Raw genomic sequence first — 25,252 nt, 5'->3', positions numbered from 1 at the left:
AGATGAGGGAACAAAATAAGAAACTGTCAGAATGGAGTCCCAGGGCTGGGTTTTTCCATTGGAGATGGGAAACAGGAGGCGGGTTTTTTTTGGGTCAGAAACCTGTCTCCACCAGAAATCTGACTTCAATTGCAATTTTCATGGGGGTGAGCCCTGTTTTGGGATGAGGTGGGTTTCCCACCCAGTTAAAGGTAGTGGGGACAGGAATGAAGACAGGTTTCAGACACCCTTGGCAGCAATCACTAAGGCTGTTGCTCATCCTAAAGGAGAGAGTTTGCGCCAAAGCTTGCCACTGCACCATAAGAACTGCAGGGGGCACAGGGGAGCCAGAGGCCTTCTACCCATGAGGAAGAGTAGGAAGGTCCTCTTCCTGGAATATGCTAGGAGGAGGCCTCCTGTCCTGCAGCAGGGGCACCTCTCACTTCAGCATCAGCTCCCTTGGCCTGAGGGTGCTCTAGGCACCAGACCCAGTGTCCTCTGATCCCATGATGGCCCATCAATTGTAATCCTCGCATGCTGTCCAACATCAGTAAAGAAGGAATCTGTCACTTGGGTAACGCACCAGTGTTAGATGCTGTACGCCTGTAAGATGCTGTGAAGGTCCACACTGATGTCTGTGACTATCTCCTTAGAGAGCCTCAGCATCTTTCACCACTGGTTCTTGGTCAACTGCAGGTGGCTTCCCCTCTGCCTGTAGATCTGTTCTCCTTCTTCCCCAGTCCTTCTCTTCTGGCCTCCTGATGTCCAGCAACCTGGCCTTCCTGTGCAGGCTGCTGTTCCTCATCTCCAATAGCCTCAATCTCTGAGTGTGCAGCACCCATTTCCATCTGTGCCCTTTATGATGCCCAGATGGAATCCAAACAGCCACGCCCACTGCTCCAATACCCACACGATGGTATGCAATACCAAGAGGGTGAGGAAGCCCTGAACTGGCAATTTTCTTAAATCTGCCCCCTCCACTGACCTGTAATAGAACTTTAACAGCAAAAAGGGTAAGCCCTTAAAACTTTAAAAATCATTTTTGCTTACATTTTAAACTCTTCGCATCTCCAATCCATGGTTCATGCCTCTGTGCAGCTGGCCTGAAGCCAAACATCTGCTAAACTTTGGCAGGCAAATTAATGAGCCCATGTGGCTTTTAATGAGTTCCTGAAAGGAGTGGACTTTCTCCAGGGCCTGATTTTTCCTCCACCCTTGGGAAAATGGCCGAGGATGAAAATGGAGGTGGAACCTCCAACCATGTTTTTCCTGGTCCTGCCTCCATTTGGGAGCAGTGGGAAAATCCAGTTCCCAATGTTCCAAGTCTGCTCCTCACTTTAGTGATGCTTCCCTGGATGTGATGCTAGGGCTGTAAGATCCTGCAGGGAGATACTGTTCCCTAAGGGCTGAGGAAGAAGCACACAAGTGAAAGCAAGAAGGCTGAAGGTTGTGCTGGAGGGGGTGGTGCCATGCTCCTGGATTCAATGCCGAAAGCAATTTAATCAGGGCAGGAAACGTGAGCACAGTGGTACATTCACCTATATTCTGCTGTGTGTATCACCCAAAATTCCTCACTTTGCCTTCCTGGCCCAGTACATCATTCCTCATACCACCACTTGGAAGTTCCCCTCCAAGTCACTCACCATCCTGACTTGGAAATATATCGCCGTTCCTTCACTGTCGCTGGATCAAAATCCTGGAACTCCCTCCCTAACTGCACTGTGGGTGTACCTACGCCACATGGATTGCAGCGGTTCAAGAATGCAGCTCACTACTTCAATCTCAAGGACAATTAGGGATGGGCAATAAATGCTGGCCTGGCCAGCGACCTTCACATCCCATGAACGAATAAAAAAACAAGCAACGTAACCTTGCAGGTGTACCCATCCCTCACTGTCTTTACACTTCTACACTACATCCAACATTGACACTTACTCACCCTCATCCATGTGCAATGCTACATCTTTCTCTCTTAGTCACCCTGAACAAATGTTGTCTAATAATCCATGTAACACGTTACTCTCACTCATAGGTCTCCTAGCCACAGGGGTTGCATCAAGGAACAAGGCACAGAGCACAGAACCACTACAGAGGAGGAAGAACAGCAGGAGGATGAGGTGGAGGTGGAACGTGATGTGGTTAATGCACAGCAGTACACATGTTACTACCCAAATATGGCTGGAATTCCTTCATGATGGCAAGGGTCAGTCATGTTCTACCAGTGCATTCGCCAGGCAGCCATGTGCAAAAGCCAATTGTGGCTGCCACCCCAAGCATCACTGCACCACCCTCCCCTGCGCCCCATGCCACCTCCTTTCCCTCAACACACAACACAAAAGCCTGAATTTTACCTTTGGTGGGCAGGCCCAATTGATGGGCCCGGGAACGGTTAGGAAACAGACTGCCGACCACGATCGGCCCTTGACTGTGATTTCACACTGGCTGGCTAATTAATGGCCAGCCAGCGCGAAACATGCCATGAAATGCTCAGTGCTGCCAGGGTGGAGGCGGGCAATGACATTTCTGTGGGCATGGGTGAGCACTGCAAGAAAGCTCTTTGAAGGCAGACAGCTGCCTCAGGGAGCTGGAGACCTGTAAAAGCTAAAATGAAGGCTTTAAAAGCTGAAAATAGTCTCCATGAATCATAATTAACCGCCCGAAAATAAAGCTGATAAAAATGCTATCCACAGATACTTATTTTTATTTTATTTCATCATGGAAATTTCATCCCGCCCTTGGATGAGGTTTGATGAAAAATGTGAAGGCCACCTTTAGTTGCCCTCTTAATTGCCGGTGGGCATGCTTCTGCCTTTTGCGCATGCCTGCCGAGTGTAATATTGTGCAATTTTACACCCGATCAGGTTGGGCGCGCACCTGCCCACAAGATGTAAAATTCAGCCCGAAGTAATCCTGCAATCAGCTAAACATCCATTTTACAGTCACCCATTGCTCGGTTTTAAATTTTGTCTTATCATTCATTGTAACTGAAATGGAAGTGTTAGGAAGAGGAAGAGTATAAATTTGCAGTTGCACAAAAGTGTGCAGTTGGACGTGTTACACAATGTTGGATCATTAAGTTGCTGTTACATTTTTGAGCCATATAAGTGGTTAACTTCACTTTCCCATCTTGCTAATTTTAGCTGCCGCCTGGTAAGTGACTGTTTCACATATGATGAATAAGACCATAAGACATAGGAGCAGAAATTAGGCCATTCGGCTCATTGAGTCTGCTCCGCCATTCAATCATGGCTGATAAGTTTTTCAACCCCATTCTCCTGCCTTCTCCCCGTAACCTTTGATCCCCTTACCAATCAAGAAACTATCTATCTCGGTCTTAAGTACACTCAATGACCTGGCCTCCACAGCCTTCTGTGACAATGAATTCCAAAGATTCACCTCTCTCTAGCTAAAGAAGTTTCTCCTCATCGCTGTTCTAAAAGGTCTTCCCTTTACTCTGAGGCTATGCCCTCAGGTCCTAGTCTCTCCTACTAATGGAAACATCTTTACCACGTCCACTCTATCCAGGCCTTTCAGTATTCTGTAAGTTTCAATCAGATGCCCCCTCATCCTTCTAAACTCCATTGAGTATAGACCCAGAATCCTCAAACGTCCTCATATGTTAAGACTTTCAGTCCTGGGATCGTCTCGTGAACCTCCTCTGGACCAACTCCAGGGCCAGCACATCCTTCCTGAGATACGGGGCCCAAAATTGCTCACAATATTCTAAATGTGGTCTGACCAGAGCCTTATAAAGCCTCAGCAGCACATCCCTGCTTTTATATTCTAGTCCTCTCAAAATAAATGCCAACATTGCATTTGCCTTCCTAATTACTGACTCAACCTGCAAGTTAACCTTAAGAGAATCCTGGATTAGGACTCCCAAGTCCCTTTGCACTCCAGATTTCTGAATTCTCTCCCCATTTAGAAAATAGTCCATGCCTCTATTCTTCCTACCAAAGTGCATGACCTCACACTTCCCCACCTTATACTTCATCTGCCACTTCTTTGCCCATTCTCCTAACCTGTCCAAATCCTTCTGCAGCCTCACCACCTCCTCAATACTACCTGTCCCTCCACCTATCTTTGTATCATCTGCAAACTTAGCCAGGATGCCCTCAGTTCCTTCATCTAGATCATTAATGTATAAAGTGAAAAGTTGTGGTCCCAACACTGACCCCTGCGGAACTCCACTAGTCACCGGCTGCCATCCTGAGAAGGACCCCCTTATCCCCACTCTCTGCCTCCTGCCAGACAGCCAATCTTCTATCCATGCTAGTACCTTGCCTCTAACACCATGGGCTCTTATCTTACTGAGCAGCCTCCTGTGCGGCACCTTGTCAAAGGCCTTCTGGAAGTCCAAGTAGATAACATCCATTGGCTCTCCTTTGTCTAACCTACTCGTTACCTCCTCAAAGAATTCTAACAGATTTGTCAGGCATGACCTCCCCTTGATGAAACCATGCTGACTTTTCTCTATTTTATCATGTACTTCCAAGTATTCTGAAATCTCATCCTTAATAATGGACTCTAAAATCTTACCAACGACTGAGGTCAGTCTAATCGGCCTGTAATTTCCCATCTTTTGCCTCACTCCCTTCTTAAACAGGGGGGTTACATTAGCAATTTTCCAGTCCTCTGGGACCCTCCCTGACTCCAGTGATTCCTGAAAGATCACCACTAATGCCTCCACTATCTCTTCAGCTATCTCCTTCAGAACTCTGGGGTGTAATCCATCTGGCCCAGGTGATTTATCCACCTTTTGACCTTTCAGTTTTCCTAGCACCTTCTCCTTGGTAATGGCCACCATACTCACCTCTGCCCCCCGACTCTCTTGAACTTTGGGGATGTTACTCATGTCTTCCACCATGAAGACTGATGCAAAGTACCTATTCAGTTCCTCCGCCATTTCTTTGTTCCCCACTACTAGTTCTCCAGCGTCATTTTCCAGTGGCCCAATGTCCACTTTTGCCTCTCTCTTACCCTTTATATATCTAAAAAAAACTCTTGCAATCTTCTTTTATATTACTGGCTAGTTTATCCTAATATTTAATCTTCTCCCTCCTTATTTTTTTTTTAGTTGTCCTCTGTTGGTCTTTGTAGGCTTCCCAATCCCCTGGTTTCCCACTGCTCTTCGCCGCATTGTATGCTTTCTCTTTAGCTTTTATGTTGTCCCTGACTTCCCTTGTCAGCCATGGTTGCCTCGTCCTCCCTTTAGTATGCTTCTTTTTCCTAGGGATAAATTTGTTGCTGAGTCTCCCAAATTACTCCCAGAAACTCCTGCCATTGCTGTTCCACTGTCTTTCCGGCTAAGACAAAATGATAAGACAAAATTTAAAATCAGGCGATGGGTGACTGTGAAATGGATGTTTGGCTGATTGCAGGATTGCTTTGTTTTGTGTGTTGAGGGAAAGGAAGTGGGGGGCGTGGGGGTGGGTGGGGGGCCGCTGTGGTGGTTGGGGTGGTGGCCACAATTGGCTTTTGCATGTGTATGCACTGGTGGAACATAACTGACCCTTGCCATCATGAAGGAATTCCAGCCATATTTGGGCAGTAATGTGTGCTACTGTTGTGCATTAATCACAGCATGTTCCAGCTCCTCCTCATCCTCCTACTGTTCCTCCTCCTCCTCTGTAGAGGTTCTGTGCTCTGTGCTGTGTTCCTCATGAAGATCCAGGCTCACAATTTTGTACAGAGTGCAGTGAATCACACCCATTCTGGAAACATTGACTGGTACATACTGAAGGATGTCTCCAGAGCTGCCCAGGCATCTTCAGCATGCCGATGGCCAGCTCAGTGACACATACTTTGCATGGCTTTCATTGTAACATTGCTGGTCCTCATTGGTTGGGTTCCTCAAGGGTGTCATCAGTCATGTTTCAGGTGGGTACCCCTGTCTCCAAGCAGGCAGCTGGTAAGTCTATTTCGAGGTGCAGAGAGATCAGTGAGGATGGGCCATTGCAGGATGAATGCATCATTGTAACTCCCTGGAATCTCATGAATACCTGTGTGGAGTGGACATCCATGCATTTGATGAATACTTCTGGATGATCTGAGGATCCTTGATCACTAAATGCATGCAGGCGGTGATTCCCTGTGCCTGTTGGAAGCCAGCCAAAGCCACAAACCCAAGCACCTGTCCATTCTGACTGGCATCATCAGTGGCAAACATAGCTGCCTGCCCAGACAAACTTGACATTAGTCCTACGTGTGATACATTTGTGGATGGCTGTCTGCAAGATTGTGCAAATACCTCCAGCAGATCCCTGGAGCCAGAGGCAAAGATGTTGAGGCTAGTGGTGACTTTGGCAGGCAGTGGTAACGCCACTACACTAAGTTTACTTGGCAGCACATCTTCTCTCAACAGGCTGTACAGATGTCTTCCACAATCTGACTTGAGACCCTGAGCCCCCTATGACATGTGTTCAGACATTTCCAACCTATATTATATGGGTTATCACCTCAGCTGCTGTGAGCTGCGCTTCTCCACTCACCCCCTCCCTCCTGCGGAATGGCAGACCTGTGAGGAGAGTGCTGCTGCTGCGCTTGTTGGTGCTCCTCCTGCTGTTGGTCCTCTTGCTGCTCCTGTGCCTTCCGATGCTATCGATGCAACTGATTATCTTGGTTCTCATCTGAAGTCCAAGCTAATATAGCATTAAGTGTCATTCTTGCTGATCTGATCGATCACAGATGGCAAGTGGAGATCAGATGCACAAACCTTCAAAGTAATGAATATCATCTCCAAAGTAGTGGAAGTAACCTGTCAGAACAAGTACTGTGAGCAAGAGGCTTTCACACAGTTTGGTAAGAAATCAGCTCTGAGGCTTCTCTACTAATGGGAACTTTTGCATATAATTTATTGAATCCTCCTGAGTTTCTGCTGTGCCCTTGCCTTGCTCTCTGTGGTGACTTCCAGGAAGCCTGGGAAATCTGTGGCGCCATAGTAGAATCTCAAATCCTGTGTTGGAGTTGATCTTTTAGCTATTGGCATATTGAAATTAACAACCTGCCTTTCCTGAGGGTGTTGCTCACATGTGGTTTAATGCCCTGCTAGATGCAAAAATTGGTGAGTTGGAGCTGGCTTCCCGACACACTGTTAATTTCAGTGCCCATTCCCAAACCCACTTACCCCTACAAATAAAAATTTCCTCTGTTGAGTCTGTGGGCGGAAGCTTTCCTTCTTGGTTGGTGTCTCGCTCACTGCCTGAAAGTGCGGTGAGACACCCACACTGACTCTGAGGAGGAAGGCCCATAGTATCCTCTACCCCTCAGGCAGTTAAGTGGACAGCAGCGGGTCTTCCTCCAGACTGAGGACCCTGCGAAGATGACTTCCCACCCTGTTGGCCAGCAGCTCTTGCACTCAGCAGCTCCGCAGTGGATGCCATGGTTGCTGCTGGAACAACTTCACCCTCCCCCCAGTCCCCACCACCCTCCCCACCCCACCCCCACCCCCACCACCTCCCTGCACCCCGGAGTTTTAGGATTACAGAGCAGCCCAGGAAAAAGATAAGTGTTGTAGTGGGGGGTGAGGGGGTGTATAGGGATCAGCAGCAAGGGAAGGGGGCTGGCTGTCAGCGGCCACTCCCCTGCCCCATGTCCATGCCTTTGATCATGTACAGATCAGTGCAGATCGAGGGACACCACCCTTCCAACTGACATGCAGCCGAACAATTTTACCAGGCATGCAGCCCACATGTTGGAAGGTCCACCTGGAAACCTGGGCAGATTGCAGCGGAGGCAGGAAGAGGCCCTTAAGTCATCATTAATTATGCACTTCAGGGACTCAAGAGGAGGCGGTGTGGGAGGGTCAACTATGGACCTTTCCACCTGGAACTTAATTCCAGTGGAGGCAGGAAGGTGTCGGGTATCAGCCTTGACGCCATCCTGCCATTTTCTCAGGACCACCTGCCTCCTTCCTCACCTCCTGCAGGGGCCGAAGATTCCGGCCTATGTCTGCTTTCTCCATATTTGCTGACTAAACTGCTAAATGCTTCCTGCATTTTCTGTTTTTGTATTGGATTTTCAGCATCTGCAATAATTTGCTCTTTACTTGTCAAGTCTGACTATTTTCCCTCACCCATTATCACTAAAGGAGTGTACATGTGCCTGTTTTTTTTTTCATTTGTGAACTGGAAGTAGACAAAAACTGCGCAGTAAATTGGAGTTCTCGGCGCTGTATTTTAAACAAAGCATCATTATGAGGATCACTGCTCTGTTCAATGCTTTTTTATTTACTTATAACAATTGGCATTTCAGAGGGGATTTCAGGAGCTTCCCAAACCAAAAAAAAAGCTTCTTTCATATTCTTTGCAGCCGGAGCAAAAGCATATCATTTCAGAAAGTGGAAACCTAGAACTCTACCAAAAATCTGAGGCTAAGTTCATTGAAATTTTAAAAACAGAGATTGATAGAGTTTTGTTAGTTAAAGGTACTTCTTTACATTCATTCATGGGATATTGCTGTCGCTGGCCAGGCCAACATTTATTGCCCATCCCTAATTACCCTTGAGAGGGTGGTAGTGAGCTGCCTTCTTGAATAGCTGCAGTCCTTGTGGTGTAGGCACATCCATATCAATTTGGAACCAAGATGGATAAAAGGTGTTGAGACACAGATTCGTCATGAAATAATGATAATTGAGAAGCAGAATAGGCTCGAGGGGATGAATAGCTTGCTGTTATTCCTATGTTTCTATGCCTGTAGCTGACATATATTTTGTGAATTTAATTTCAGGGCTTGAACCAGGAGAACTCGAAGATGACAAAACTACTTCGACCAAATCAATTCCAATCTCACACAATCAATCAACTGAAGATGTGGCAATGGGTTCCAAGATTAATCTCATACACATTCACATTGCTGTGTCAGAGGATGATGGAGCAGAAAGCAGTGGAGGATTTAGCTTGCCTTCATTTCTATCTGAATCACAAGCAGTAACAGCAGCTACAACAGAGGATGTCCCTCCATCACTCAGCTTTATTAGTGGGAAGAGCCAGATGGAATTTGACCCCCCCTATAAGAAACTAAATGGGGAGGAAGCAAAGGCAGGCCAACTAGAAAGTGCATCACCCACCATAAGAGCAATACAAGATGTGGATATTACAAAAAAACACAATGATAGTAAGACTCGTTTAATGACTGAAAGTGGAATTGCTGGAACACAGGAACTAGGAATTTCTACTGAGCGACTGAAAATAGTTCCTACTGGTAATGAAACTGAAGTTCTAGGAGTTACAAAAGACCCAATAAAAATTCATTCGGCGGTGGAAGATGGAGAACACTGGATCATCTCATCAGCCACACAGGGTGCCCAATCTACCAGAGATACTCAAGAAGAACCACAAGTTCCTCCATTTTCAAAAGTTGAGAGCACTGGTGAAGGGATATTTACCATCAAACAACCAGGTCGCCCAGATCCAGATGTTTCTACTTTAGAAATGAGCAGCCATGTTGTTCCAGTGACAAGTAGAATCTCATTGAGTGGGAAACCTCTTCATACAGATGTTACAGCTCCACAGGATGGAGAGGCTGGATTATCCACACCTGCATTACCGGAGACAGATAAATCATTGTTACAAGTACCTACACAGCTGGTAGACAAATCTGCAGCTACAATTTTGGTTGGTCAGGAGAAAACTGTTGATACATTAGTTTCAGTCACAACAAAAGCAATGCATGTGAGAGTTCCCCATGTCACCGTTACACCAGCAACTGAACAAAATTCTCAAGAATCCACATCAGAAGCAACAAAAATGATCACAGAGATTGAAGAGCTGCCAGGAGAGAATATGGAGCCTTCTGAAAAATCCCCAACAATCGATGAAACCACAAAAATGGAGAAAGATTTGCAGGAACAAACAGCGTTCACATATATTGAGAGTTCTGGTGAAGAGATATTTACCATCCAAGAACCAGTCAGGCCAGTTCCAGATGTTTCTACTTTAGATGTGAGCAGCCATGTAATTACAGTGACGAGCAAAATTTCACTGGATGGGAAACCTCTTCATACAGATGTTATAGTTGCACATGACGGAGAAGCTGGATTATCCACAACAGGATTACCGGAGACAAAAGCAGAAACAGAAAAATTGTCAGTAAAAGAACCTACACAACCGGCAGATAAACCTTCAGCTACAATTTTAATTGATGAGAAGAAACCTGTTGATACACTAGTTTCAGTCACAACAAAAACAATGGATGTGAAAGTTCCCCATGTCACCATTACACCAGCATCTGAACAAAAGCATCAAAAATTCACGTCAGAAGCAACAAAAGTGATCACTGAGATTGAAGAGTTGCCAGGAGAGGACATGAAGCCTGATGAAAAGATGCCAGCAACTGACAAAACCACAGTAACAGAGAAAGATATTGAGGAACAAAGAGCATTCACAGATATTGAGAGTTCAGGTGAAGGAATATTTACCATCAAAGAAGCAGTCAGGCCAGTTCCAGATGTTTCTACTTTAGAAATGAGCAGCCATGTAGTCCCAGTGACGAGCAAAATTTCTTTGGATGAGAAAACTCTCCACACCGATGTCACAGCTGCACGTGATAGAATATTCACACCAGGATTACCAGAGACTAAAACGGAGATGGGAAAATTAGTGGTAACAGAACATACAGAACTGGCAGATAAATCACCAACAACAATTCTGGTTAGTGAGAAGGAAACTATTGAAACATTAATTTCAGTGTCAACACATTCAATGGATGTGAGAGTTCCCTATGTCACCGTTACCCCAGCAATTGAACAAAAGTCTCAAGAATCCACATCAGAAGCAACAAAAATGATCACAGAGATTGAAAAGCTTCCAGGAGAGGATATGGAGCCTTCTGAAAAACCCCCAGCAGTCGATGAAACCACAAAAATTGAGAAAGATTTGCGGGAGCAAACAGCGTTCACAGATATTGAGAGTTCTGGTGAAGAAATATTTACCATCAAAGAAGCAGTCAGGCCAGTTCCAGATGTTTCTACTTTAGATATAAGCAGCCATGTAGTCCCAGTGACGAGCAAAATTTCTTTGGATGGGGAAACTCTCCATACCGATGTCACAGCTGCACGTGATAGAGAGGCTGGAACATTCAGACCTGGATTACCAGAGTCAAAAACAGAGATGGGAAAATTGATGGTAACAGTACATACAGAACCGGCAGATAAATCGCCAGCAACAATTTTGGTTAGTGAGAAGGAAACTGTTGATACATTAGTCTCAGCCACAACACAAACAATGGATGTGAGAGCTCCCCATGTCACTGTTACACCAGCAACTGAGCAAAAGCATCAAAAATTCACATCCGAAGCAACAAAAGTGATCACAACAGAGATAGAAAAACGACCAGGAAAACTCTTGGTGAAGCCTTCTGACAAATATCCAGCAATTGAGAAATCTACAAAAACACAGAAAGAGTTGAAGGACACAACACTTTCTGTAGATATAGAGAGTTCTGGTGAAGAAATATTTACCATCCAAGAACCAGCCAGGCCAGTTCCAGATGTTTCTACATTAGATATCAGCAGCCATGTAATTACAGTGACGAGCAAAATCCCACTGGATGGGATACCTCTTCATACAGATGTTATAGTTGCACATGATGGAGAAGCTGGATTATCCACAACAGGATTACCGGAGACAAAAGCAGCAACAGAAAAATTGTCAGTAAAAGAATCTACACAACTGGCAGATAAATCTTCAGCTACAATTTTAATTGATGAAAAGAAAACTGTTGATACTTTAGATTCAGTCACAAGAAAAACAATGGAGGACACAACACTTTTCACAGATATTGAGAGTTCTGGTGAAGAAAAATTTACCATCCAAGAACCAGCCAGACCAATTTCAGATGTTTCTACTTTAGATATGAGCAGCCATGTAATTACAGTGACGAGCAAAATCTCACTGGATGGGAAGCCTCTTCATACAGATGTTACAGCTGCACATGATGGAGAAGCTGGATTATCCACAACAGGATTACCGGAGACCAAACCAGCAACAGAAAAATTGTCAGTAAAAGAATCTACACAACTGACAGATAAATCTTCAGCTACAATTTTAATTGACGAGAAGGAAACTTTTGATACCTTAGTTTCAGTCACAAGAAAAACAACGGACGTGAGAGTTCCCCATGTCACCATTACACCAGCAATTGAACAAAATTCTCAAGAGTTCACATCCAAAGCAACAAAAGTGATCACAACAGAGATAAAAAAACGACCAGGAATAATCTCGGTGAAGCCTTCTGACAAATATCCAGCAATTGAGAAAACCACAAAAACACAGAAAGAGTTGGAGGACACAACACTTTTTGTAGATATGGAGAGTTCTGGTGAAGAAATATTTACCATCCAAGAACCAGCCAGGCCACTTCCAGATGTTTCTACTTCAACCAGCCATGTAGCTCCAGTGACGATCAAAACAACTTTGGATGAGGAAACTCTCCACGCTATTACAGCTGGACATGCTGAAGAGTCTGGTATAGCCACATCTCGATTACTGGCGACAAAAGCTGAAACAGAAAAATTGTCAGTAGAAGAATCTACACAACCAGCAGATAAACCTTTAGCTACAATTGTAATTGATGAGAAGAAAACTGTTGATACATTAGTTTCAGTCACAACAAAAACAATGGATGTGAGAGTTTCCCATGTCACCATTACACCAGCATCTGAACAAAATTCTCAAGAATTCACATCAGAAGCAGCAAAAGTGATCACTGAGATTGAAGAGCTGCCAGGAAAGGATATGGAACCTTCTGAAAAATCCCCAACAATCGATGCAGCGACAAAAACGGAGAAAGATTTGCAGGAACAAACAGCATTCACAGATATTGAGAGTTCAGGTGAAGGAACGTTTACCAATAACGAACCTATGCAAGTAATTCCAGATGTTTCTACTTTAGAAATGAGCAGCCATGTAGTCCCAGTGACGAGCAAAATTTCTTTAGATGAAGAAACTCTCCAAACCAATGTCACAGCTGCACCTGATAGAAAGGCTGGAATATTCATACCAGGATTACCAGAAACAAAAACAGAGATGGGAATATTGATGGTAACAGTACATACAGAACCTGCAGACAGAATCCCAGCAACAATTTCGGTTAGTGAGAAGGAAACTGTTGATACATTAGTCTCAGTCACAACAAAAACCATGGATGCGAGAATTCCCCATATCACTGTTACACCAGCAATTGAAGAAAAGTCTCCTGAATTCACATCAGAATTAACTAAAACAGTCACTGGGATGGATGGGCTGCCTGGAGATGGATTCATGAAGCCTTCAGGGATTTCTCCAGGAATTGAAGAAACCACAAAAACAGCGAAAGTTGCACATAAACAACCCCCTGTTGCTGATGAAGAGGGTTCTGGTGAACAAGTTGAACAAGACCATACTTTGCTATCTGTTTATCCTGGAGATGGTGGAGGCAGTGAAAGGGAAGAAGACTTAAGTGAGATGGAAAGTGACAGTACAATGCAGATAAGTGAAGAAACTGTGGAAGTAGGCTTAAACACAACTGTTTCATTAATTGAGCAGGAAAGCTCTGGTGAAGGTATTCATAGAATACTTTCCCAGCAAGAAGCAGAAGTTCAGCCAATTACTGTGGCTGCACATCAGGAAAGAACTGAGATGTCCACATCCAAAGCACTAGAGATAATTGAGGCTACTAGTGAACCACGATCAAAACCATCTGTAGAATACCATAGGCAGTCATCAACTTCCAGGGAACCATTTATATATGTTACTGAAGGAAGCAAACAAACAGTTGTTCCTTTTACAGAAGAAGAAAGTTCTGGTGAATTTACAAAGATTGAACTTGGCATTAAGTTATCTACTACTGTTTCTGCTCAGTCTAGTGAAGTATCCTTAGCGAAAGAACCTAAATTATTTGTTAGTAGCGCACATTTAAAGGAAATGTCACCGGTAACTACTGGAACTCCTGTTTCAATTGAAAGAGGAAAGGATAAATTTCAACCTAAGTTGGTTGATAGCCCAAGCATCCAAGCAGGTGACAAAACAAATTATACACAACAAATAATTTCTAGCACTGCAAGCAGTCAAGTGGATCATAAAAAAATTCAAACCTTGCCAAAAACTGTTAAAGCAGAGCTGAATGAAACCCAAGAGGGAACTGTAAAACCTTACGACAGGACAGCAGGAAACATGACCGTTGTGCTTGATGGAGGAGATGACCAACTGCCAGAAGATAAAATTACAGGTAGCTCTCTGGCACCTCAAAATATTAGTGTAATTTATGTTAGTGGTAAGGAAAACGGAATAGATATTAAAAAAGAACAGAAATTTGGAGCTACTACTGTATCAGACTTTATAATTGATGTTGACAAGGAATTAAGTGTGTCTCCAACTTATTTGCCAACTGATAATGCTACAAAAAGATTAGAAATTGCACAAACTGAGGCAGTGAAGTACATTGCCACTGGCATCTTGACTGACGAAGAGACTGGAATTGATGGCTCTGGAGATCTGTCTTCACCTCTAATCACAGTAACACCAGAGCAGAAAGGAATAACCAATACAGCTGGCACAACAGTTTCCTTGGATAAAATTGGAAAAGATATGTCCGAACCACAGTTAGAGAAGGACATATTACCATTATTTATGACCACAATCATACCTCAACATGTTGCAGACACCTCTCTAGAAACTGTATCTATCTCACCCAATGAAGACACCAAGAAGCCTGTGTCACGAATAATTCCAGGTAAAGAAGAGGGTGACATATACACATTCACTGTGCAGGCTTCTTTAAAGGATGCAGATGGCCCAAGCACATTTTCAGAAAAATCAATTACATATCAAATGGTCAATGGTTCAAAGGCCCATGCAAGTGGAGGATACATTCATCCTATGACAGAACATAAGGAAATTGAAGGCTCGCCAGCTTCCAGTTTATTGGAAGGGGAATTTTCTGGCGAATATTTTGTAAGTACTGAAGGTAAACCATTTACCCACTTACTGGATAAGGCTGCCCCTTCCACACAGACTTCATCTCAACTTGGTGTTAAAACAACGAACACTGTGAGTTTACCAACAAAAGAAACTTTTGTGTATTCTTCTGAAGAGCATGCTCTGACTTTGAAAAAACTGTCTACAGAACATGCTTATGTATCTACTAATAACTTTACTTTCCCATCTGCACAAGTTACAACAAATGCAGAAGAAGGTTTATCAATTGAATTGCCTGAAAAGAAGCATGATGAAGAATTGGTGACAACAGCGATAATGGAACAAACAACACACGGAATTCAATTGGAAGAACTGGAAAGTTTGCCTTCACCAGCGATCTTTGACAATGTTCCCACAAAAGAGATTGAAACAAATCAGATAATTATACAGCCAACCATTAGTCACAAAGAGTTTTCACAGACAATGGGCTACAGGACTGAGCCTACTGCATCATCTTTGTTAGACCTCAGTTTGAAATTACAGCGAGTAGAAAGTCCTGCAACTCCCTCAGTTCCCACCAAAATGTTGGAAAAGGAGTCATCTGTGTCACAAACAATTGCTTACCCAAGCACAGTGGGGAAAATTGCTTTACATGATATTGAAGGATATGTTACAGAACACTTTATAGGAACTATGCTGCCACCAGATCCACACACTGCCCAACCTGGAGAAGTAGAAGCTTCACCAGCGCAAAATAATTATGTTGAAATTTCTAAAGAGACTGTAGTCAGTGCTACATCATTATGGCCATCCACAGAACAAAAGGTTAAAAAGGATATTGCCGAACCTGTCAGAGTTACAACAGTATCATCCTCTTTACATGAGAGCACTTCACAGGATCTGGGCTTATTTGTTGAGCAAGATTTCAAAGGTATAACAGTAGTGTCATTTCAGATGGTCACAGAATTAAAAGAGTTCAAGACATCCCCTTCAATACCTACTTTGCCTTTTGTAGAACAATCTCTAACAAGTGGCACTGACATTCACAAAGACGTTCCTTCACCGTCACCACTTGACAGACCAGAAGACTGGAGATCCACACAAACACCTCAACTATTGATAAAGAGTACTGATGATTCTGGTAAAATTATCTTTGATTTGGTAGAAACTGACAACAAAACTACTGAAACAACACTGGCAATGACAGCTCGCTCGAAGACCACCTCTGAAATTGAGTCTTGGGAACATAGTAACACGAGCGAACCAATAATTACTGGTGAGCCAGAGGATGGTGAGACTGTTCATGTACCAGGTATGAAATATCAGTCAGACTACTCCTGCCTCCAGATCTTTAATGTCAAATGATGATGCAAAGAAAAATACAATGTTGAAATATTTAGTGTAACAATCACATTACTTTTGGTAATTTATATTCCTAAATGTTTTTACTTTAAGGGACACTTTCCAAATGAGCATTCCTGGGGCAGAGCCTCACCCACTGGGAGCACGGTATTGGGAAATTGTTGGAAAATCAGAATTCCACCCATTTTTTTTGATGTGTGCTCCCAGCAGGCAAGACTGTGCACTAAGAGTGTTTGTATATTTATACTCTATTTCTTTCAATGGAGAAATGTTAGTGCTTGTCTGGAAAGTTCTGCCAAATCAAATACTTACCAAGAACAGAGTGCAAGTAGAATTGATTTTGCTCCACATAAGAACACCTAATATAGCCTAGGTGTGACATTGATGAAAGCTATAGAGAAACCTATTAATTAGGTCTGTCTTGTAGGAATAAAAGTTTTAGCTTTAAGCTTGTTACTAGTTTTTTTTAAACTTATGAACCCTAATTTGGCTTTTGAGTTGTCCTACATAAACTGATCAAATTACAGGGACATATTTAACTATTGACTCACCAAGTAGATATCTATGACTCAAAAAACAAAAAAATAATGGAAATGCTCAGGTAGCATCTGTGGAGAAAAAGAAGTCAGTCAGTCAACACTTCAGGTGTAAGATTCTTCCTCAGGATTGCAAGATATTACAGAGGAACAACGTTCAGAACAGAATAAGCAAAAGGGAATAGGGAAGATAAAAAAGAAGCACATACACAGGAAAATGAGTAGAATGAGCTATGAAGTGCTTGGATGGAGAACACAAAATGATTCAGTGAAAGTAGTGGTATCAACAAGAGGCAAAAGGAGGAACATACGGAGAAACAAAATACAGTACAGGGATACGTAGAAATGGAAACATGGGAAACAGCAAAATACAAAGCAGGCTCCCGTGGCCAGGGATTCTGGTGACAACAGTAACCATCAGTAATGTTTTAATAGGGAATCCACAATCTAAATACCAATCCGCTCCATTCCCCCATTTCAAGAAATATTAGCAACCCTTTCCCACAGTATCAATTCCTACTCCCACAGAGGAATGGAAGCTGTAGTTAAGGAATAAACAGAGTTAATGTTAAGACCAGAAAGCTGCAAAGAGCTCATTAAGAAGACGAGGGGCTGTTCCTCAGCCTTACATTGAGCTTGATTGGAACAGGATAGCAGACCAAAGATAAAGGGGTCAAACTAGGATAGAGGATTAAATGGAAACCAAGAGGAAGCTTCAGATTGCACTTGTGAACAGTTAAGAGATGCTCAGCAAAGTGAGCACCTAATTTGCATTTGGTTTCCCGTGCAAAAGGAGGCTGCACTGTGAGCAACAAATACATTAGGTTTGAAATGAACTGAACAGTTTGATGAACAGCTAATAATAACTTTAATTTACTACTTCTACTTAATCAATGATAAGATGATTGTTAACTTAATTATAATATAAAGGTTTCAGAATTACAGTATTGACTGTTCACTAACTAAACATAACTCAACTTAGAATTGCTGTATTATTGTCTCATTTGGCTTCAATTTAATATACCATAACAACAATAATAGGCTGGATCTTGCTGTAAAAATAACAATGTATTTCTGGTGCAATTTTAATGTATATATTAGTCAGCAAGTTCAGTGGATTAAGAAATGAAATGTCTCCTGAACTTGCTGGTCGATTTACACCAATTACCAAATGCTTCATGCATCTCCTCATCAGCCTCCCAGCTTTAAGAGCTTGCTGGATTTGCATCTTAATTGTCCATTAAACTCACCACAGAACATTGAGTCTTGTAATTAAGAACTCACATTTTTTAATGATGTTGTAATTGCCAATGCAATGTTACTCAACCTCTTTGGCCAAAAAATTGAACAGTTTAAACTGTGGAGACTAATTCCTTCAGGTGGAAGATTGTTCTTAAAGCTTTTAAGAATGTCAAACTTTAAAATTAATACTTTTCCTTTCTGTCTCTCTTTTCTCTCTCTCAATCTGATTTATCTCCCCCTCTCTGTATTTCTTTTTCTGAGCCTGATATGACTCCCATTTACCCTCCTCAGTTGCTCCATTCTTTTGTCACAATTCTTAAAACTCACTGGTGAAGGAAATTGATTGTTAATCCCATGATCCACTGCATTCCCAGATGTCTCATTGCTCTTATTATGTCTACAGAGCGAACAATTTTGCTTTTGCAATCTATTAGTTCAGGACTCAAGGATATTCCAACAAGTCATCTGTTGTCATCTTTTTCTGATTTGTTATGTTCAACTTACATTTTCCAAATACTTATACAGTTACATTATAAACCATTGTAGCCAAATAGACTCTGATAACCCCAAGAGTTTGAACACAAATCAATACTCCTGGTTACAGATACTTTTCTTCTTTCAATTATTTCCTTACTTCGGGCAGAATCTGGAGCCCAGTGGCAGGTGGACTGAACACATACGATCTTCTGCTGTTCAGCTCACTAATTATGCATCTGCAAGGAGCATGGCAAATCACGTGGCGGGGCAGGTAGGAAGTTGCCTGCCCTGCCATTACCTCATGAGGTTGAAGGCCCTGGAGTCATTTTTAAATGGCACTCAGGCAGCCATTCACTCACTGCAGGCCAGGAGCTCCACGCTACTCCTCCAGAGTCCTTGCAGCCACAGCTCATATTGGAGAAGCTGCAGATGTGAGCATCCACAACCAGGCACATATTGAAGGCACCTCTGGCATTGCCTTTCGCTCATTTCTAGATAAGAGGACCACCTGTGATACACCCATGGTTGGGCCAATGCTTGTTATTGCAGTGGACCTTGTTCACCAGCATCTTGACCTTCTTGTGGCTCTGCTACCTCTTACCGCTCAGGCCCTTGCTCCATCAGGCCCAGTGCCAATCTACGATGGGCCCTTCTTCTCCTTATCTGGATAAGAGCCATTACCAAGGCAGGGTTGCCTGCAGCCTGGATCACTGAGGCCTCAGTGGACCTGTGAAGAAATTGAAGCGATAAATTTAATGAGCATACCCTTTACAGGTTTGCCTTTATCTCAAGGCAGCAGGCCAGTGATAAGCCCTCCACCTGGCCTCCATCGAGATATGACATTCCCACCTAACCCTTTCCATATGTAGGACCAGAGATGGGTGTTCCTCCCATTTATACATTGCTCTTTGACCAGGATTAAGAGAGCCATGTGCAAGAACCCGCCTTTAGACACTATTCAGTTTGCCTCCAATACCCTCCCTTCTTACAGAGAGACCATTGGCCTGGCAGCATAAAAAGACTAACCACATGAGCTATTGTCAGGCATGACCATTCACCTGGGAGGATGGAAGTTTGAAGTTGCGAGTTGACTGATGTCCACCAGCTGTGCCCCTTGGAGGCATCCACTTCCCTCCCTCTCTTACTTCATCCCTGCTTCTGACTGTAGCCAATGGCAAATGGCACAGAATGAACAGCAGCTCTGAGATCTCGAGGTTATGAGACCCATGAGTCAGGAACAAACCTGCTGCCTTGTTGACTTCACTATAGAGAGGAGAACACAACTGAGCATGGTTGGTATCCAGTTGCCTCATAATTATTAGGGTGTCCCTTTAGTCAGCCACATGTGCTGACCTTGAACTCCACCTACCCAAAAAAGACCCACATTGAGGGATCTCATTACTGACTAACTGTGTATTCAAGGTTAGGTTTGAAAATTGATGCGGGTCACCTTCCAAACTCAGTCCACCACCCTCTACCCTCGCACCAACTTCCCCCCATCACCCTTGACCCACCCAATATCACCATTCCTCTCCCCTCTGTCACCTTTGAACCTTCCCCCATTACCCTTGACCCTATCACAATCCACCTCCACTTGCCTTTCCCCCCCCTCAGAGCCGACATCTATTACCATCTCCAAGCCCACCCAGCCCCTGCCCCCTCTCATGATCTGAGCCAATTGCCTAGTCTGTCTCCTTGACCTTCCATGAGATCTTCACTTACCAGGCCCTCACCCTGAACCAGCCACCCTACTGCATCTGACTCCTCCGTCTGACTGTGACTGTTTCCACCTACTACCAGTACCCTGAATTCACTCCCCACCCCTGCGCCGGACCGCACTATTGATACCATCAAACCTGCCCTTTAAAACACACTCTTTTCCCCCATCGTCAGGAAGCTCGACCCACCTTTAACCTGCCTGAGAATCGAGAAAACAAAATTCGCACATACTATCCTGCCGCTAGGAAACAGATTTTCTGCCTCCCATCAAATTAAGTGCCCCCCCCACTATGATTCCCACTGCTGGTGGGTCTAAAAGATTCTGCCTTTAACCTCCTGCTCTTCTAAAATGTATTTTCTTTGACTTCTGCTCAAAATTTCTGACTGTTGAATCCTGAGGAGAGAACTTTTATGTCATAGCAAGATTAAAATATTAGTTCAGGCAATTTGATCCATAAAATTACTCGTGTCCACAGCTGAAGTTTCTGCTAACACTATGGCAGTGCACTTGCCATTCTACATTAGCACTCAGCTACTTCCAATAAACATCTGCTATTAATAACTATCCAAATACTCAAAAAAGAGAGTCACTTATTAGAGAAGACTCTTTGATTATAAATATGTTTGAAGTTTCTGAAACAATGTAAAACAGTTTGTGAAGATGTTAACCCTTTAACAGCAGGTTGGCTAATGCTTTCAGTACAGTTTGAAGGCTGGCTCTCCTTCTAAGAGAAGGAAATGTGGTACTGATTTGCAGAAGTGGTACTCCAATAAAGAAAAATCAAAATTAAGAAACTATCTTGTAAAAAGTTCAGTGAACTGAATTCCATCCAATACATACCATTGAAACTAATAGTGGCTACGATTATTCACACTCTGATTTTTCTTAGGTGTATCTGCAACAAAAAGGAAATATTGAGAGGCTAAAAAGTAACCATGCTTATCCTGTACTTGTTGCTTTCAGCTGTAATACCAGAAGTTAACCCATGTGAGGAATACCCTTGCCAACATGGAGGCAGTTGTTACCCACGAGAAACTAGTTATATATGCACCTGTTTGCCAGGATACACTGGGGAGCACTGTGAAATAGGTAAGAGCAGATTTAGACACTATGGTGTTTGAGTGATATACAATGCTTTCAACTATTTTTATTGGAAACAATTTAGGTTCATTCTTAGAATGCCAGCATTATAGGAATGTTAGGCTTTAATCAGCGTTTCAGTAGATGGGCTTCCACACATAATGTCAGCAATCTGATTCTGTTTCCAACAAAACACAACAAATGACTTCCGTGCATTTCATATACACTCTACTAATGTTATCTGAAGTACACACACATTGCTAGCACTCAAATGCCAAGCTAGATGCAGATGTAATAACATATGAACAAGGAGCAGGAGTAGGCCATTCGGCCTTTTGAGCTTGCTCTGCCATTTAATAAGATCATGGCAGATCTGATAGTAACTTCAAACCTGCATCCTGCCTTCCCCTGATAACCTATCACCCCTTTGCTCACCAAGAATCTATCCATCTCTGCCTTAAAAATATTCAAAAATTCTGCTTCCACCACATTTTCAGGAAGAGAGTTCCAAAGGCTCACGACCTTCTGAGAAAAAAAAATTGCCTCATTTCCGTTTTGAATGGGCAACACCTTATTTTTAAAGAGTGACCCTTAGTTCTAGATTCTCCCACAAGAGGAAACATCCTCTCCACATCCACCCTGTCAAGACCCCTCAGGATCTTATATGTTTCAATCAAGTCGCCTCTCACTCTTCTAAACTCCAGTGTATACAAACCCAGCCTGTCCAACCTTTCCTCATAAGACAACCTGCCCATTCCAGGTATTAGTCTGGTAAACCTTCTCGGAACTGCTTCCAAAGCATTTACATTCTTCCATAAATAAGGTGACCAGAACTGTACACAATACTCCAGGTGTGGTCTCACTGGTGCTCTGTATAACTGAAGCATAGACTCTCTATTTTATATTCAATTCCCCTTTCAATAAATGATAACATTTTAGTAGTTATCCTAATTATTTGCTGCATTGCATTCTAGCCTTTTGCGATTCATGCACAATGACACTCAGATCCGCCTGCATCTCAGAGCTCTGCAATATCTCAGCATTTAGATAATATGCTTCTCTTTTATTCTTCCTGCCAAAATGTACAATTTTGCATTTTCCCACATTATACTCCATTTGCAAAATCTTTGGCCACTTACTTAACCTATCTAATATATTTTTGTAGCCTCCTTATGTCCTCTTCACAACTTACTTTCCTACCTATCTTTGTGTCATCAGCAAATTTGGCAACCATGCCATTCATCTCTTCATCCAATCATTTATATAAATTGTAACAAGTTGAGGTCCCATCACTGATCCCTCTGGCACACTACTCGTTACATCTTGCCATACTGAAAAAGACCCATTTAAGCCTACTCTCTGCTTCCTCTTAGCAAACCAATCTATATCCATGCCAATATGTTACCCCCTATACCATGAGCTTTTATTTCCTCTTTAACCTTTGATGAGGCACTTTATCAAATGCCTTCTGGAAATCTAAGTACAGTACATCCACCAGTTCCCCTTTATCCACAGCACATGTTAATTCCTCAAAGAACTCCAATAAGTTGCTTAAACATGATTTCCCTTTCACAAAACCATATTGACTTTGCCTGATTATCTTGAGCTTATCCAAGTGCCCTACTATAGCTTCTTTAATAGTAGCTTCTAACATTTTCCCTATGACAGATGTTAAACTAACTGAACTGTAGTTTCCCGCTTTCTGTCCACCTTCCTTTTTGAATAACTGAGTTATATTTGCTATCTTCCAATCCCTGAATATAGGGAGTTTTCGAAAATTAAAACCAATGCATCAACTATCTCACTAGCCACTTCTTTTAAGACCCTAGGATGAAGTCCTTCAGGACCCAGGCACTTGTCAGCCGCTACAACAATTTACTCAGTACCACTTCTCTGGTGATTGTAATTTTACTGAGTTCCTCCCTCCCTTCCATTTCTTGATTTATAGCTGCTTCTGGGATGTTATTTGTATCCTGTATAATGAAGACCGATGCAAATACATGTTCAATTCATCTGCCATATTGTCGTTTTCCATTATCAATTCTCCAGACTCACTTTCTATAGGACCAAAGCTCACTTTGTTAACTCATTTCTTTTTTAAATATTTATAGAAACTCTTACTTTTTATATTTCTGGCTAGCTTTCTCTCATACTCTAATTTTTCCCTCCTTATTAATTTTTTAGTCATCCTTTGCTGTTGCTTATATTCTGGTCTTCCACCTTTCTTTGCACAATTATATGCTTTTACTTTAAGTTTGGTACTATCTTTAACCTTTCTAATTAACCATAGATGGTGTATCCGTCCCTTGGACTTTTTCTTACTCTTTGGAATGTATCTATTCTGTATATTCTGAAATATCCCCTTAAATGTTTGCCACCGTATCTCTGTTGGCATTTCCCTTAATCTAATTTGCCAATCTGCTTTTGCCAGCTCTGCTTTCATGCCCTCATAATTGCTCTTCTTTAAGTTTAAAGACATAGTCTCGGACCCACTCCTCTTTCCTTCAAACTGAATGCAAAATTCAATCATGTTATGGCCACTGCTATCTAGGGGCACCTTCACTATGTGATCATTAATTGATTCCATCTCATTACACAATACCAGGGCTAGTATAGCCTGCTCTCTGGTTGGCTCCAGAATATGCTGTTCTAAAAAACTATCTGGGAAGCATTCTATGAACTCCTCATCTAGGCTACTTTTTTTCATTTGACTTTTCCAGTCTATATGTAGATTAAAATCTCCCATGCTTATCCCTGTGCCTTTCTGACAAGCTCCTTTTATTCCTTCCTTTATGCTCCATTCTACCATGTGGTTATTATTAGGGGGCATGTACACGACTCCCACAAGTGACTTCTTGCCTTTACCATTTCTCATCTCTACCCAAACCATTTACACATTCTGGTTTCCTGAACTTAGATCATCCCTCTTTATTGTGTAAGACCATCAGTAACTAATAAAGCCACCCCTCCACCTTTTCCTCATTTCCTATCCTTCCTAAATGCCCTATACCCTTAAATATTCAAGTCCCAATCAATGTCCTCTCCTGCAGCCATGTCTCTGTAATAACTGATGCCACAAACCTTGATCATGGGAAACAATTCAAAATATCACAAAAAAATATAAACCTGCTCCTGGAATGTTCAAAGATTTTTTGCATGAATTTCTGTTGGTCCAAACAGTATTGCTACGTTCACCGTGATAACAGTAATCCTCACAAATGCAGTCATTGGTCTGAATTTTATGTCCCACGGGCGGGTATGCACCCAACCCGATTGGGAATAAAGTTGTGTGAGAAGACATTGGGTGAGTGTCCTGATGTAATTGTGCACTGCGCAATATTTTGCTCGGCGGGCGCGCACAAAAGTCGAAAGCGCACCTGCCAACAGTTAAGAGGGCTATTAACGTTGCAATTGACTCAGATTTTTCAGAACCCATCTAACCTTTTGGTTGGGGGATGGGTGAATTGGCAAGGTGGCCTTTGCATTTTTCATCAATCCTCATCCAAGGGTGGGTTGAAATTTCTGTTATGAAGTAAAAATACAAATAAAACTCTGTGGACAGCATTTTTATCAGCGATATTTTCAGGTGCCTGATCGTGATGCATGGACATTTTTTTGCAGCTTTTTAAAACTCTATTTGATGATTTTCAGGTCTGCAGCTCCCTGAGGCAGCTGTCTGCCTTCAGGGAGCTTTCTCTCAGCACTCACCCATGCCCACAGAAACGTCGTTGTCCACCCTCTTCCTGCCCCCACCCCGGCAGCGCTGGACTTTTCAGCGCGTGTTTCATGCTGGCTGGCCGTTAATTGGCTAGCCAACGTGAAATCGCGATCGGGAGCCAATCGCAGTCAGGAGCCGATCTCGGTTGAGGGCCCGTTTCCCGGCCGCTCCCTGGCCTGCTGGTCGCGTACACTTTGCCAAAGGTAAAATTGAGGCCATTATATTCAAGCAAGAGTTTTGTTTC

At 42.9% G+C, this 25,252-nt stretch overlaps 1 protein-coding gene across 3 annotated transcripts in view; it reads left to right on the top strand.

Moving 5' to 3' along the window:
* LOC121276870 (versican core protein-like) overlaps positions 1-25,252 on the top strand; it is a 228,990-nt gene that overhangs the window by 137,989 nt on the left and 65,749 nt on the right. For 2 of the 3 annotated variants that reach the window (XM_041185460.1, XM_041185458.1), the window contains exons 9-10: positions 8,707-16,185; positions 21,174-21,299. In XM_041185460.1, coding sequence (XP_041041394.1) covers positions 8,707-16,185; positions 21,174-21,299 — 7,605 coding nt within the window. The remainder of the gene's footprint in view (positions 1-8,706; positions 16,186-21,173; positions 21,300-25,252) is intronic. The other variant, XM_041185461.1, reaches the window with a different exon arrangement.

The sequence above is a fragment of the Carcharodon carcharias genome, chromosome 4 (genome assembly GCF_017639515.1).
Source record: "Carcharodon carcharias isolate sCarCar2 chromosome 4, sCarCar2.pri, whole genome shotgun sequence".
Lineage (NCBI taxonomy): Eukaryota > Metazoa > Chordata > Chondrichthyes > Lamniformes > Lamnidae > Carcharodon > Carcharodon carcharias.
The sequence above is the reverse complement of the archived record's forward strand: the minus strand, read 5'-3'. Positions and strand labels throughout refer to the sequence as shown.